The sequence below is a fragment of the Grampus griseus genome (assembly GCF_964374135.1).
Source record: "Grampus griseus genome assembly, chromosome: 5".
Classification (NCBI taxonomy): domain Eukaryota; kingdom Metazoa; phylum Chordata; class Mammalia; order Artiodactyla; family Delphinidae; genus Grampus; species Grampus griseus.
In genome coordinates this window covers 69,212,310-69,229,774 of record NC_138998.1, presented here as the reverse complement: position 1 = coordinate 69,229,774, position 17,465 = coordinate 69,212,310, and the positions used below count along the sequence as shown (strand labels likewise).

Here is a 17,465-nt window from a genome sequence, read left to right as displayed (position 1 = left end):
TACTAATTGTGATCTTTAACAATAGTTATTGTAAACAACCACAGATGAATACTCTCTAAACATCTCCTGGTTACTGTCAATTTGACGCTGCAGTTCTCATAGTCCCATATTTCATGTACAGTGTTCTCGGGTTTTTAAAAAAGTATAACGTCAGACCAAGAAAATCAGTGATAACTCCAGAAACCAAAATGTCAACTGAAAATGCTGCAAATACCTCTAGAAGTTGATAAGCTTGTTAGAAAATATTTTTTAAAATCTTGAAATTATGACTCATTCTTATGTGAATACATTTAAAATGCTATATTTTTGGGAATTCCCTGGCAGTCCAGTGGTTGGCACTTGGTGCTCTCACTGCTGGGGCCCTGGGTTCGATCCTTGGTTGGGGAACTAAGATCCCACAACCCGGGAGGCATGGCCAAAAAAATAAAATAAAATAAAATATTGGGTTGGCCAAAAAGTTTGTTTGGGTTTTTCTGTAAGAGATGGAAAAACCTGAACGAACTTTTTGGCCAACCCAATACTATATTTTTAACAGTATTCTAAAGGGCCCATACCTTGTTTGTTTTTATACCTAACACACAGAATAAGGCCTGACACTTCAGATGTGTTATGGCCAGCACCTAGGATAGGGCTTGGCCCATGTCTGTTGCTTGAATGAATTAAATGATAACCTACTTTTACCTAAAAACGCACACAGTTTACAGCACAAAATCCAAATTGGGTTTCCTAAAAATTGCCTATTCTGTAAATAAGCTACACATCAACCCTACAGTCCATTTTCCCACTTATCACAATCCCCAGAACAGATTCAACAGGAGTTAAGAGGAGGAAATTAATCAAATAATGTTAATATGCTAACTCATGGAATAATTCTAAGTGTTAGATGATAATAATCATTATTATTATCATTACATTAGTATTCATTTAGTTTTATCATGTGTCAAGATCTTGTGCTAAAGGGCTTTACGAAATGCTCACAATAACCCTTATCAGGTAGGGTTCCCCCTATTACTGAAGAGGAAACCAAAAACTCAGAGAAGCTAAGGAACTTATCCAAGGTCACACAGCTCAAAAAACAGGAAGGACAGTCTGAATACAGGCAGTGTGACTCCAAAGTCTACACCTGATACCTGTTAGCTCTACAGTCTCACTATTTTCAAAGTGCCTTTGACCCTTCACGTTCAATTTACATTTAAATAAGGAAAATGGTAAAACTGCAATATTTCGGAGGGTAAATGTAAATTACTCTTTAGAGAAGGAGTTGACAAAGTACAGTGGGCTACCTGAGTAGTCCTAGAGACCACAGGGTTTGCAAACCTAAAATATTTACCATCTGGCCTCTAAGGAAAAGCTTGCCAACCCGTTTTATTAGTTTTAAAAGTAACTTGGGTCCAGAAAAGAACTTCGTGAAAGTGAAGACTTCTTTCCCCTTCCATTTAAAAAATATTCCTAGGCACTAAACTACTTTTCAAAGTTTGAATAATTCTGCTATTTCATTAGCTAAAAAGATCTATTTTCCTATTTTCCTCCCTCCCAGTAATATATAATTCAGCTCAAGATATTCACAGCCAACTAAAATATGTTTATTATTGGATATCAGAAAGAAGTATGTCTTTCTATTTGAATTATTTAATTTGCTCCAACTGAGAAATATCGCATCCTATTTGGACAATTTCTCCAAATAATTAATTTCAAGAGATGAACAAATCAGTCTATTACCAATAGTTTTTATCGATAATACAATTTCTACCAAATCCCCTTTGTTCTAAACTATTACCTAAAAATAGTGTTATGTACACAGTATTTAATGTTTTTTAAATGACATAAAAATGCAATATGCTTATTATTAAGGAATAAAACAAGTATCTAACCAAGTATAGTTGCCAATTGTTAGCTGCTTAGGAAACCTAAGTTTCCTGAATCTGCGGCTACTTGATGGTGCTGGTTGTGAGAATTTCATTTTGCCACAGTTTACATTATTTGTTGCATGAGGAATCCCAGAAATGTTAAGTCCTACTTAAGCAACACTGCTTTGTTACAACTCAGAATTCCGAGTATAAGTGCTACCTTCACATTCTTGCTCTCTTCAATAGTTGTCAAATATTGAAGGCCAGGAGAAATTCAAAGGTAATCAGAGCAAAAAGACACATTACATAAAATCTTTGGGCCCACTCTTGTTAGCATTAATCAAATTTGCTTACTTTTTTTTTTTTTTTTTTTTTTTGCGGTACGCGGGCCTCTCACTGCTGTGGCCTCTCCCACTGCGGAGCACAGGCTCCAGACGTGCAGGCTCAGCGGCCATGGCTCACGGGCCCAGCCGCTCCGCGGCATGTGGGATCTTCCCGGACCGGGGCACGAACCCGCGTCCCCTGCATCGGCAGGCAGACTCTCAACCACTGCGCCACCAGGGAAGCCCCAAATTTGCTTACTTTAAATCAGACTTTTACTGAGTTAAATCAACTAATGAATTGTGTTAAGAGTTCAGCATTATCCTAGGCGCTCTGAGAACAGAGATTTTGTGATAGAAATAGCCTATTAAACAGTAAGAATGAAAGCCAAAGTAAATAGTGTTTCATCTGTAAAATGTTTTAAATTGTTAAGAGAATAATTATTGGGACTAAAATGGTTATGGAAGGCTTCACAGAGGTGACAACTGAACTGGGCTTTCAGGATGAGTGGAAATTAGGCAGAGAAAAGGGAAGAGAGATATTTCAGAGGGTAGGTATAAAATAAGTAAAGCCACACAAATAAGAATTACAGTAACGTGGAAAGGAAGATAATTACTATTTAATGATTATTTTTAAAAGAGTAACAATACTTTTTATGATTTGGACTTCAAATATTTTCTATAAATTATAAATGGGCTTGTACCCTTCAGAATGACCATATTCCTTACTTCTATGAGATGTTTATGAGCCATCAGAAACATGACAGAACAAAAGCACAGATAATGTCTCATTTAGCAAATTAATTTTCACTAGAACACAACAATGTTACTGAATCTAAAAAAGGAGATACACTAAGTGGTCCTGTCACCTATATATACTATGACTGATATACAGAAATCTACTGACTTACAAACCAGGTGAGTCCATTAATTCACTAAAAACGGCTTGTCACTCCAATTCCGAATTTGTCTTCAGGTAGTTCTAAAGGTCTCCAGGTCTCACTAAGGGCTCTTTCTAATATTTTTCTATAGTGAACACAAGTTTAAAATTTTTTGACTAACTAAAAGCATTTACTAAAATGTGGTTTCAGTATTTTTCCATTTTTTATTTATCAAAAATACGTAGAAGAACTTTTGATGAACATTACTGTCCACAAACGGAACGGATATAAATACAGGCAAAATCAAGAAACTTGAGGTTTAGTTAGCCTGTGTAGCATTATGTGGGAATAGATGCTTTTTGACTTTTTGAAGACCTCAATCACAACTTTCCAGAACACCTAAAAGTCCAGTGACCCCAGACTGGGAACCACCAGTAATCTGTCTATTGTGTGGTTCATTCTGCCTGACTCAAGTCAATCTGGCATCTGTGTTCCTGCAACTCCCTGTCACTTTCACTTCAGTTGACTTAGAAAGGTTCCTAATTGTCCCTCTACTTGCCAGCACTTTTCCAGATGTGTTCTCTTATTAGAAAGAACAAGTTTTCTTTTTACTTCTAGTCGAAATGTTTTTAATCTATTACTACATTAAAAAAATCTGATTCACATTTACTTTTACATTTCTAATAGAAGTCTAGCCAGAAACTTTGGTATAAACCCAACAATCATTAAGCTAAGGCATGAACACCATTTTAAATCTTGGGGCTCTCAGACACCAGACTGAACCAATCAAAAAGGTATCACCTGAACTCTGGATGCCATCCTACCACCTCTGATTATTGCCCAAATTTTCAAATTTGATGCTTTAGAATAATTTCAAAAAGGCTTCTGCTAAGGTCTCCCTTTCCATGCTTACATTCAACCATCAATTTACAGACAAGTCTCTTACAGTCAGTTTATCTGCATCTTGTCTGAGTAGTTCATTATTTTCAAATAGCACAGGTAACAGTCAAGCCTTGAAAACATAATGCTGCATATTAATAAAATTTAAAACCACTAGTTGAGGTTGAAAATACTTTTTCTGTAAACATTTATACTAGCATTTAATACTATCTGATTTAACCTATAATGAAAATGGCTTAATTTATAACAAATAGTTGGAAATAATTGGTGCGTTTTTAATGGGCAAGATAATCACCATAAATTATGGAAAAGTTAAAAAGGAACAGTCTACAACAGCACTTATCTTCAAGCAAAGTAAATTATAAAATAAAGCAATAAATTTGCTCTCGTGTCTACTGTATAAAATAAAATCTGTAAATATAAATTCCCAGAGATCAGTTCTCTTGTTTCTTCTATACTGCAGAGCTCTTGATCATTTATCAGTTACTACTCATTTATCACCTTAGCAGGATTTTAAGGGAATTATCTGTCAGGACCTAAACAGGATTCTCATTTACCAAAACAATCCTAGGCCATATCAGAAAAGAACAGAGATGCAAGCCTCCCTTAACTGATCTAGGCAACAAGAAATCCTGTCGCTCAAAAACCATACTACCATACTTGTAACAGGGGTTCCTTCTCCCCAGTTAGATTAGCTTTTCTCTACACATTAAGTCTATCTGCATTAAGCGCCAAGGCCTTGGCTCAAAATAAGCTGTGCATCATAGGCTAATTTCTATTCAAATGTTTCTTTCCAGTAGCATGTATATTCAAGGGTATCCCTTGGTTAAAATAATGCCAGTGGAAAAGGTTATCAAAAATGATCAAGTTAAAAGGCAAACACACACACATATACACACACATTTTGAAAAATGTTTTCTCCAAAAGATCAAGTTAAAAGACAAAAGAAAAAAAAATCTTTTGAAATATAATTAAAACTTGGAATATCATGCAAAAAGCTCAAAGTTGAAGGACAGGAAACAAGATGGAAATCTACACATAGGAATTACTTTCTTTCTGCTTCCCCAAAAAACATAAAATTATTTACCTCAATGATTTAAAACCATAATAACCTTCATCATTTAATTTTTAAATGTTCATATTGAATTTTTAAATGTTCATGGAGTATTTTTTCCAGATATTTATTTATCTAGGTTATTATTAAAAAAGAAAAACTTCCAAAGAATCAGTTATCTTACCAATTTCAAAAGACGAAAAGAATTAAGAGTAAGACAATATCAGGTTAACATATTAATATAAATACACAACAATGCACGTTATTCTACATCAGCAATTCTCCTAAAAGTTTCATATGGGTTTTAATGCATGAATTGAAATTAACATATCCTAAATAACCCCATACATAATTTTGTTGACTAGCAATGTAACAGAAGTCTATTTATCCCTTAGTAACAAACTTGCCGTTCCCTTAATATTTCCCCTAACTGTATACCATGAAACATTAGTCCCTAGAAGGTATTTCATGGAAGAAGGGTTTTGTTGCTAAATAAATCTGGAAAACCCTGCACACTTTGACTTCTCTTAGAGATTCACAATGCACATGCATATATTAAGGTCTGAGAAATCCTAGGGAAAAGAAAAGAAGCCTGCTTGTTTTATTTATACCAGCTTTCCCCCACACATACTTAACAACAAAACCCTTTGTTGGGGACAACCCTGGAAACTAATATTTCACAGACATATTTGAGGGAAACTGGCTTCTCCAATTATATTTCCAGAACTGTTGAATAATACCTTGCATTTTGTACCAAGAATAATAATAATACCTCCACTGGATGCTTTTATGTTTGCTTCTCGGATGCTACCATTTTCAGATCTTCCAGGGTAGGTAAAAACTTTAAAAAGTCTTTCAAGACTATCTACGTGAAGAATGCTCCTTTATACGTACCTTTCTATAAGGCTTGTCACTTTCAGACCCGGCATCTGTCGCTCTAAATGCCGTTTCTCCAGGTGAACCTTAAAGATAAATATGCAGTCCTTTAAATTCTCCAGTGAAGTCAATAGCCTAAACTAAATTCCAAATTATGTTTAGTCGGTTGAAAGATAAAAGGATTTTTAGAGCAAAAATCACTTTTTGGAAAGCTATTCTTATTTTAAGGAACACAGTGGTAAGCTAAGAAAAAAATTTTCAAAACCATTATAGGACATGTTTAACTGATTTTTTAAAATATCACTGAAAATTACAATAAAAAATAAGGCAATCTTTGATAAGGATTATTTTACATGAGAGTACTTACAGTTCAGCCATACACTACTGCCATTACAGACCATATACAGTAAAAAAATTAAATTAAAAATGTCAACTGTGACAGGACAGATGAGACAAATTAAAATGACTTTCATTTCAATTAACAGAAACAAACACATCAGGTTCAAGAAAATATTTTGGTTAACCAAACTTTCTTTTTAATAACTTTAATCTTATAATATAGACACATATTTAGGAATTTTAGTTTTACCACAAAAAAATTATTTTATTATTTCCACCTAAAGGATAATGAATTTGCCCAATATAATTCTGACATTTTAAAATTTAGCATAAGCAATATTATAAATTTGGTCTGCAATTTTATTTGCAGCTAGTTTATTAGATGCATTTAAAAGGCATGTTAAGATCAGCAAAAATATCTGTTTACACACCTAACAAGAGAAGTAGGTCAGAAGCTTCTATGACTTCACTAACCAATTTGTGACCTGTGAAAAATCAGCAAAGGGGGAAATAGAAATGTAAAATTTAACAATGAGCAAACAAAGATGTCTGAGACCTCAGATTTATATCATGATAGGGCAGAATTGGGCAAATACACCAGGACTAGCCTTAGTAAATTCTACTCATTATGGTCCGTTATAATTAAATTTGTTTTAAAATCACCAAATCGGCTCTAACCAGTTATGAACAGCAAACACATAGGAAGTGTCATCTACTTGTCAAGAGCAAGTGATTTATTTTTCCCTCACTGACTAAAGCCAAGCATGTTTAAGTTCTTGCAAATTTTCATTTTCTTGGGCCAAACAAAAATTAAAACCACGGGGACTTCCCTGGTGGTCCAGTGGTTAAGACTCTGTGCTTCCACTGCAGGGGGCACAGGTTTGAACCCTGGTCAGGGAACTATGATCCCGTGTGCCGCGTGGCACTGCCAAAAAATAAAAATAAATTAAAAAAATAGTAAAACCACAGAGCAAAAAAATGTTGTGTTTATCCTTTTATCAAAAACCTGGCTTTTATTTGTACTAAATATTTTCATTTAAAAGATGGAAATAGGGACTTCCCTGGTGGTGCAGTGGCTGAGAATCCGCCTACCAACGCAGGGGACATAGGTTCGAGCCCTGATCCGGGAAGATCTCACATGCTGCGGAGCAACTAAGCCCGTGAGCCACAACTACTGAGCCTACACTCTAGAGCCCGCGAGCCACAACTACTGAGCCCACGTGCCACAACTACTGAAGCCCGCATGCCTAGAGCCCATGCTCCGCAACAAAAGAAGCCACCGCAATGAAAAGCCCTCCTGCCGCAAGGAAGAGTAGCCCCCGCTCGCCGCAACTAGAGAAAGCCCACGCGCAGCAATGAAGACCCAATGCAGCTAAAAATAAATAAACAAAATAAATAAATTTATTTTTAAAAATGTTAATTTAAAATAATAAATAAATAAATAAAATATGGAAATAAACAAATGAATACATTTTAAGTATTTTTCCTCTGTGTTTCCCGACATTTTAAATGAGATCAAACACACGTCCTTCCTTACCTGTGGTGAAAAAGTCCTTCAATAAGCTGAGGCTTTCAACAATCTTGTCAAAGTCAGGTGCCAATTTTGCAAGGTCCTCTGAATCAGGAAGGGCTTTTCTAATTTTCTCTGGAGAAGAGAAAAGAAACAGTCTCAAAATAAGAATTTGACTATCGAAACATGCATACAATTTAAATAATTATATATAAACTTAAATGTTTTTTTCCATTTTTCTCCCTATTCCAACTATAACTGCTACGTATATCTGAAACAATGTGTTATTCTGATGATCTTCTACAAGCCATGAAAAATTTTTAAAAAAGACTCACCAAACATACGGTTTAGAGGGTTATCTTTGATTTATAAGTTAAATGCCTTGAGACAGAAACACTGTATAAATGTTAACACTGGATTGGAAACAGAAGTATTTTTGGGGAGGAAGTCACAGCAGAAAGGCAATGAATCAAAGAAAAAAGAAAAATCCTTTGTAGCACCTGACCTGAATTCAAAAAAAAGTGATGAAATCCCAGTTCAAGTTTAAGAACAGAATTCCATTACTCTTCTCTCTCCTTTTGTATTCCCTAGGAAAACTTACACTTGTTACCACTTCAAAAAACTGTCTCTGAACTCAAGACAAGCCATTACTTTATTATTGCTAGCTTTATTTATAAAGTGATCAAGTATTTATTTTTGTTTACAAATACTCAACAATTTTGTCAAAGTTTGGTACAACTTTACAGTGTCTTCTGAATTAGGAAGGGCTTTTCTAATTTTCTCTGGAGAAGATAAAACACGAAGTTTCTCAAAATAAGAATATGTATTAGGTCTTATTCTAAGTGCTATAAAAGCACTAACTTGTTTAATCTTCATGTCAATGCTACAAAACAGTTCTCATCAACCACATTTTACAGACGAGGAATGGGGCACAAAGGTTAAGTAACAGGACCTGCACATACAGCAAAGTGGGGGAGTCACGTTTAAGCCTAGACAGTCTAGCTTCAGAACCCAGGCTTGCAGTCACTACAGCGTGGGATTAGTGAATGCATACCGTTAAAAGCTCTTCTCATAAACGTTAGAAAAGTAATTTGAAGGAGTGCTTTTCCTGTAAATATCTTTGTCAATGCAACAATTTTACCTTTAAGACAGTGCTGTGAATAGTGCATGCAGAGATCAAATCCACCCCCATATACACCTAAGCTAAAGTCTAAAAAATGTCTACACAAAGTCTTAAAAAAGAGACCTGAGGAAAATAATTTCATCAGAAAAAAAATCTTTTTCTAAAGATCACCATGAGTTACTGGCAATCATAACTACCAAATATACTTTTTTTCTCATCTATCTATTATTTGAAAAAGGGAACAATGAAAGACTAACAGGAGAAATTACTCTGGACACTAGCAGGCTTTTAAGGAATCTGGTTACAAAAAGTAGAGGTAACCAAGGTACTCAATCAAAGGGAGCTAGTTAGGTGAAGCACAGTGCATCTGTTCTGGGTAACATCATACAACATTGAAAATGATATTCAAGAAGGCTGCTCGGCAGAGTAGAAAATGCTGACAAATGTGTTAGGTAGCAAAAGACAAGATAGCAAAGTGTATGTTCACTATGACTATATAATTCTTAAAAAGCAAAGTAAAATATTAACCACATACACAAAATAGGTACAATTAAAAGAAACTGATCCCTAAGGATAGTGGCAGCTGTGTTAAACTGATGAACTAGTGGATGATTTTTTTTCTTACCATTTTTTTCTCCTATTCTATTACTTTTATCATTAAAATAAAACTGCTACAACCAGCCATCATCAAAAAATCTACAAACATCGTGGTGTGATGAACTGGGAGACTGGGATTGACATATATAAACTAATGCGTATAAAGTGGATAACTAGTAAGAACCTGCTGTATAAAAAAAAAAATCTACAAACAATAAATGCTGGAGAGGGTGTGGAGAAAAGGGAACCCTCCTGCACTGTTGGTGGGAATATAAATTGATATAGCCACTATGGAGAACAGTATGGAGGTTCCTTAAAAAACTAAAAATAGAATTACCGTATGACCCAGCAATCCCACTACTGGGCATATACCCAGAGAAAACCATAATTCAAAAAGACACATGCACCCCAACGTTCATTGCAGCACTATTTACAATAGCCAGGACATGGAAGCAACCTAAGTGTCCATCAACAGATGAATGGATAAAGATGTGGCACATATATACAATGGAATACTACTCAGCCATAAAAAGAAACAAAACTAGTTATTTGTAGTGAGGTGGATGGACCTAGAGTCTGTCATACACAGTGAATTAAGTCAGAAAGAGAAAAACATATACCATATGCTAACACATATATATGGAATCAAAAAAAAAAAGGTTCTAATGAACCTAGGGGCAGGACAGGAATAAAGACGCAGACGTAGAGAATGGACTTGAGGACACGGGGAGGGGGAAGGGTAAGCTGGGACGAAGTGAGAGAGTAGTACTGACATATATACACAACCAAATGTAAAATAGATAGCTAGTGGGAAGCAGCTGCATAGCACAGGGAGATCAGCTCGGTGGTTTGCGACCACCTACAGCGGTGGGATAGGGAGGGTGGGAGGGAGGCGCAAGAGGGAGGGGATATGGGGATATATGTATATGTATAGCGGATTCACTTTGTTATACAGCAGAAACTAACAGACCATTGTAAAGCAATTATACTCCAATAAAGATGTCAAAAAAAAAAAAAAACTGCTACAACCTTAAACTTAGAGTTAAGGAGCTATCTCAATACAACTATTTCTCTTTCCTAAAGATACAACCAAGAAAAGTATTTTAATGTTGATACAAACCCAAATCGATATACTCATCAATCTCCCATACAATGTCAGGCACAATCCATTTATAGTCACTAAGGTCAGGTATCATGTCTTTCCACTGATCAAAAGTCTGAAAGATAAGAAAGTATGCCAATCAAATGATCTGAATGCCATATAAAATATTAAAAAAAACTATTTAAATTTATTTTGTTAAAACATGCTAAGCTACTAAGAGCAATGTATTATGTTCAGAATTTTTAGAAACAAAGTGGCCTCTGCTCTTCTAAAAGTAAATTAGCAGACAAGCATATAAAACATGTAAATGCTCCTTTACGAAATACAGAAAATGGAAAAATTCAAAATGTACTCCTATTGCAAATGGGTTTCATGATTTGGCTTTAAACAACACTGAGGAATACAAGGAAGACAGACCACGGATCAGGATACCCCGCCTTTGGTCCCAGAGCTGCCACAAAGTAGTTGCATGAGCATGCCACTTACTTCCCTGCCTGTGCTACTAAATGGCAAAGCTGAAAATCAAACCTAAGTGTTCTTACTCCCAGACCAGTGCTCCTTCCATTAGGCCATTTTCATCTCTTATAATAACTAAGATTCAGAGAGCATTTTCCTATTAGCACCATTAAAACAATTTAGCACATAATAGAGACACACAATAAATGTTTAAACATCTAATTACATTCTACTGCACTAAAGAAAAACGACATATGCTAAGAAACTTTAAAACAATCATGCTGGAATAACTGGAAAAGCAGTAGGAAAGTTAACCTCACCTTTTTGGCTGTATAGCCACCCCCAACAGCAGATCCGAGTATGAGATACCGAAGTTTTAAGAGTCTTGCAGCTAATCTCGCTGGCCAAAAATTTCTGTGGGGCTGGTAGCCATATTTAATTGGAGAAAGTTTCAGTTTACGTAAAGGAAGGTTAGTTAGAGAGGAGAACTGCTGAAATGAGGTCCTGAAGTGGGGTCTTTGAAGCTTTAAGAAAGGATGATGCGAATGATAAATACTTCGTGAAACCAGATGCAGTTTTTGTAGTGGTAAGCTTCCTTTTGTTCCAGAGCTGTGTTTCACTAAGGACTGGCAGACCTCACTGAAAGAAAAATAGGTGTGGAGGAAAGATCAGATGGGGAAACAATGCAAAGGAAACGATATAAAAGAGCAATATGCAAAAGGGAAAACACACAGGCACACACGACCAATCACACTGTGTCTTACGATAGCCCACAGTTACTAACCATTTACTGTGTGCCAGGCACTGCTGCAGCAGGAGCTAACTCATCTGATCCTGCTGATAATCCTATGATAAAAGTACTAGTATCGTCCCCATTTTACCAACGAGGAAAAGGCGGACAGACATAAGTAAGTTGCTGAAGTCCCCACTGACATAAGGAGTAAAGGAAGGATTCAAACCTAGGCAGTGGGACTCCAGAGCCTGTCCCCTAATTTACTATATGTGGACTATGATCCAGGTCCAAGAAATCAAAACTGAAATCAAAAAAGGTAGAGACTTATTTTATTAACTACTGACAGCTATTTGCTGTCAGTAAAGTTGAAAACAAAATATCTTTGTATAGTGACATATCCGAACTAAACTCATCATGGTAATCATTTTGAAATGGTACAGAAATACCAAATCACCATGTTGTGTAATAGGAACTAACACAGTGTTGTAGGTCAATTATACTTCAAAAACAAACACACATAGAAAAGAGATCAGATTTGTGGTCACCAGAGGAAGGGGGTGGCAGAAGGGGGAATTGAATGAAGGCAGTCAAAAGGTACAAATTTAGAGTTCTAAGATAAATAAATACTAAGACTGTAATGTACAACATGATAAATACAATTAACAGGCTATATGTTATATATGAAAGTTAAGACAGTAAATCCTGAGGATTCTCATCACAAAAAATATTTTTTTCTATTTCTTTAATTTTGTGTCTGTATGAGACGACGGCTGTTCACTAAACTTACTATGGTCATCATTTCATGATGTATATAAGTCAAATCACTATGCTATACACCTTAAACCTATACAGTGCTGTATGTCAATTATACCTCAGTAAAACTGGAAGAAAAGATGTGCTGTAATAGCAAAAAATGTTACCACTTAAATATCTAATATTAAGAACAAATTTATAAACTATGGTACATAAACAAAAGAGAATACTGAGAATACTGTGTATAGCCATTAAAGTGATAAATATGAAGACCATGTAGATATACGAAAAGATTTCATGTAATGTTAGGCTAAAATGGTGCTATGAAAATAAATGTGAATTATGGATGCACCTATACAAAAAAAGGCGTGTAAACTTTTACTTTTAAGCACAGAAGCTCCAGTAGCTTATAACATCTATTCTTTGCCCTCTCATCTATGTTTCACAATCCTGAGATGGTCCAGGAATGGAAATTAAGGAAAAATTAACACCTCATGTACCTGGCTCCCCAGAAAGAGAAAGAAAGAAGGGGGAATACCCCAAAGAGAAAAGAATCTAAATGCACATGTTACTATCTGAACTCTTCCCTCCTGTCCTTCCTGGCAGAGAATGAAAGTCTCCTACGAACAAACATACGCCTGATTATCTTATTCAACACACCATCATAGTGCTTACTATGGGCCAGGCCCCATACTAAAGAATAAATTTTTAATTCATTTAGTTACACGGGAGTAGAAATATCTTAAGGAAAAGGAATCAAGGAACATTGAAATAATGTTGTGAAGACGGACAGTGAGGGGAAAGGGGTACCTAACTGCCAGGCATTATGACAGATGTTTACACAAATGCTCCTGTTAACTCTCAGAAAAACCCAGTAAGGTAAGTATCCTTATTTGACCAACTTGCTTTTTTTAAACTGTGTCTTGCCTAAGGTAGAATGACTAGTGAATGGTGGAAAAGGAATTTGAATATATACTTCTATATATTAGGCCAAACTAAAAATCAAATGTGATGCAAAACAAGGCTCCCCGACCCCAACCCCAGAAATCATCTATTCACACTCATCCATCATCTCCTTTTAATCTATGTACTGTTTCCTAGCATGTTATTATTTTTTCAACAAGTTTACGCAAATATTTATTGCACCTAAATAAATGTTGTCCATTGGTCTTCTGACATGTCTATGAGCACATATTTAGATATATATGTCAAAGAATGTTTATTTATTAAAGAATTAAATGTACTCCTTCATAACATGCATAGGAACTACATCAAAAGACAAACTCCAGAACTTGGGGCATCTGACCTTACGCATCTCTACTTCAGCAGGCAGCTAAACTGTGCTATCAACATAAGACATTTTAAATCATGACTACAGAGTCAAAAGTAACTTTAGAAACAATTTAGCCGACAGCATCCAATTGAATAAACAATTATCAGTTGATAATTAGTTGGTTGGAAACTCAATTTTTAAAGTTTTTCCTACATATCTTAATTGCTCCAACAAAGTATGCTATTTTCTGCAAAGTCTTTTCTTATTTAAAGAAAATTAGATATATTTCCACAGTAAATACTGAGGAGTAGAAATAAAAAGGTTGTAAATAACTTAGTTCAGTACCAAGGGCTGTGGATTTACTCAGAAATTAAAATTCCATGACATTAGAAGTAACTTATTCAATTATTCTAATTGACTGAAACTTCAACTATTGTATGCCATTCAGTTCTAAATTTAGATTCAAATTAACCTTCACAAAACAAATGGATCCCCTCTCTTATAAACACTATAAATTACACCACTTAAAAACGTTCCAAAAAAAAATTCAAGACAGGTGTTTAGAGACTGAGTTAATTCAGGAAAACCAAGTTTTTCCAACCTTGCTTGATGTATGTTACTTCTCATCAAATGCCTGCAACAATGAGTTAAACCTGAAGATATCTAAGGATACTAGAACACAGCTACGTGTAAAGATTAAAGTCAAATTTAATTTCATTAAAATGCACATAGTAACCCATAGAAATGTAAATACTTCTATGATTTTCGGTTTAGGATTAACACAGACCAGGGCAACAATAACACAGTGATTAGAAAGGTGGTGCTACATTCACCACCTCACATCCAAAAAGCAAGTCTCCCTTCCTAAACACTGAAAAAAGCTGCTATTTAGAGAATATCTCTAATCACCATCTCTGACACTACATGTATGCGTCACCGCTCCAGATCTGACTCCAAATCATGTTCACTCAGCCTACTAAGGAAAGAGGCAAAGTCCCCTTCACCCCGAGAGAGGAGCTCAGGTACCTGCAAAAGCAATGTAAGCTGGCATGGAGGCAGAAGCCAAAGACAGTGAGAATTAAGAGACGCGGCAAGGGTGACACATGGTTAGAGTCATAGAGCCCGGACAGAAACAAGAAGCCACCAGAGACAGAGATAACAGCGAGGACAGAAGGGTGAAAGGGGCAGGCACAAAAGGACAATAGAAAAGGCCAAGACTGAAAAGCGCCCAGAATCTTCCGAGGGGCATAGGAACACGGACAGGGGCCAGTACGGGGGACAGCACCTAGGTAAGCCTAGTCAGGGCTCCTGTCACTCCGGGTCCTCAAAAATATCCCGGAATCCTCCAACTGCTCTCTGCTTGGCCTGAGAGTTACCTGCACATTCTGTATGTCGTGATGGGACAACCTCGTTTTCTGGAGGCCCCGGAAATAACGGGGCCAGGTCGGAGCCCGCACTTACCAGGCCACGGCAGCCCGGCGTAGTCGCCACATCCCGCCAGCGAGGAGGTCACAAAGGCGCCGAGGCGACCGGGGGGAGCCCCTGTGTCAGCCCCAGCCCGGCTCCTACTCCAGGAATGACCGAAGAAGAGGCCCTCGGCAACAAGGGCACAGAGCAGCCACTGCGGACCTCCCAATAGCGAATGGACTTCCGTGAGAGCCTGCTCGGCACCCGTACTCGGTCCGTCGGGCAAACCTCCACCCCACCCCTCTTCCTAGGAGGGCAGCACAAACGGTCCGGGGGAGGACTCACGCATGCGCTCAAAGCCTCTGTAGGAACCACAGTATTTTCCCCTCCCCTCCTCTCCCCTCTTCCCTCCCTTCTCCCCACCCCGCCCCGACCCGCCCGTCCCTTTTTGTTTCCAGAGTGGAATGGTGAATTCGTGCCTCTCTGGTTAAAGACTTGGGGAGGGGAGGGGTCGAGGTGTGGGGCAGGGGCTGAAGGGCGAGAAATACGGAGTGATAAATTCTTACTGGGTGGCTACCATTTGGAAAATTTGGTATTGCAGGAGCATAGAGGAAATTTTAGGGAATACAAAATGAATACAGTACAGGGATAGAGTAATAGAACAGAGTAATGAAAACCCACGTCTGCCCCTTTGCCCTGCTCCTTTGTTTGGCCTCTTTGTTTACGAAGTACTTTCATATTCTTAGAGCAGTCTCCGGAGGCTGGAGAAGTACTGGACAAGTTAAATGCTTTAGAATCTCTGAAGGTCAGATCTAAAAGGGGTCATGAGTTAGGAGACCTAAGGGCTTGGGACAAGCTTGTGCAGTTTATAAAGGCGTCAAAAATGATTTTGTTCATTTACTCCTTAACCGGCTTTCATCTGGCTTTTAATCACACTAATTTGTTGAAATTGCTGTTGTCAAAGCCTCCAACAATTCCATATTGCCAGTGGTCACTGGACCGCTCCGCGTTCAGCTCAGAATATTGGATCTCAGCACACTCCTTAATCGTCTTCCCTCTCCTGGCTTTCAGGACATCACATTCACCTTTTCTCAAGGACCTGCTACTCCCCAGTCTCCTTTGCCATTTCCTCCTCCCAGCCTCTAAACGTAGGATCTCTTGAGATCCTGGACCCCTTCTCTTCTCTGTCTTCATTATCTAAGTAGTCTAAGTCAGTTCTATGACTTTAAATACGGTTTTCCCATTCCAACTCTTATCATTTTATGTGGAAACGGAGCCATACAGGGTATGTGGCTTGTGGAAGGTAGTGAAGTCAATTAGTGGCCCAATATCAGAGGGCTGGGTATGCCCGCTTCATTTTAAGAACTCCACCCCCGGCACATGCTACCCACAAAATTCCTTTCCCGTAATCATCAGACTCATAAGACAGTGTGCATCCATTCACAGTAACACCAAATATAGACCCAGCCTATGGTAGTAAACTTCCCAAATGAAGGACTCTGGGATTTTCTTTATTATATTTAGCGTGGTGACTGTTTTAATGCCAAGTACAAATGGGAACTTGCTATACTGATCTGTACAAAATGTAGGTTTTCCCAGGATTGTAGACTTATGCAAAAATTCCTTTGTTACTGTTAATTCCAGTTGTTTTATGGGAAAAAAAGTGGAAACCAAATAATGGCAACTCCTTCCATATATGGGTTATCTTTACATCTTACAAAGTCCTTGTTTTGTGATTCTATGTCTAGGCATTTAACCTACTGAATCTGTTCTCCGAAAAGCTGGGTTCTCCTCTTGGTGGGTGTCAAGCCAAAAGACACAACTAAGCCAAAGTTCAGGAGAAGGAAGTATTTATTCCTTGCAGTAAGTGAGGAGAAAACTGGGAATCTCCCAAAGCAGTGATTCCTCCAACAGCAAAATTTGGGAAGTTGTAAGCTAAGGGAACGTGCATGTTTATGAAGGGGTTGGGCAGTCAACAGAGTACAAGCTTGAGTTGATTGGAGTCACACAGGTCAGAAAAGGTCAACATCATCATCCCTTAGGTGCCAGTTGATCTGGTGGTTGAGGCTTCAGGCTAATCTTTACCAGTGAAGCAGAACTGGGAGTCTTTACAACTGATACATTCTCTTTGCTATTGTTACTTCTCTTGCCTGATAACAGTTGTTTGTTTCTGCATTCTTTTGTTCCCTTAAGATCATTAATTACTGAGACCTGAGGACAAGCATTGTGGCCAGGCTGAGATCACACAATGGCTTTGGCCCAAAATGCCTTCTCTAATGCCATGAAAGCCATAC

At 37.4% G+C, this 17,465-nt stretch overlaps 1 protein-coding gene across 4 annotated transcripts in view; it reads right to left on the bottom strand.

Annotated features, from left to right (window-relative positions):
• The window catches only part of OPA1 (OPA1 mitochondrial dynamin like GTPase), a 96,854-nt gene extending 81,456 nt beyond the window's left edge, over positions 1–15,398 (bottom strand). For 2 of the 4 annotated variants that reach the window (XM_082654993.1, XM_082654995.1), the window contains exons 1-6: positions 15,226–15,398; positions 11,326–11,644; positions 10,568–10,664; positions 7,755–7,862; positions 6,649–6,702; positions 5,897–5,964 (exon numbers count right to left, since the gene is read on the bottom strand). In XM_082654993.1, the coding sequence (XP_082511119.1) occupies positions 5,897–5,964; positions 6,649–6,702; positions 7,755–7,862; positions 10,568–10,664; positions 11,326–11,644; positions 15,226–15,257 (678 nt within the window). In that variant the 5' untranslated portion in view covers positions 15,258–15,398. The remainder of the gene's footprint in view (positions 1–5,896; positions 5,965–6,648; positions 6,703–7,754; positions 7,863–10,567; positions 10,665–11,325; positions 11,645–15,225) is intronic. The other 2 variants (XM_082654994.1, XM_082654996.1) reach the window with 1 other exon arrangement.
• Positions 15,399–17,465: the final 2,067 nt, after the last annotated feature.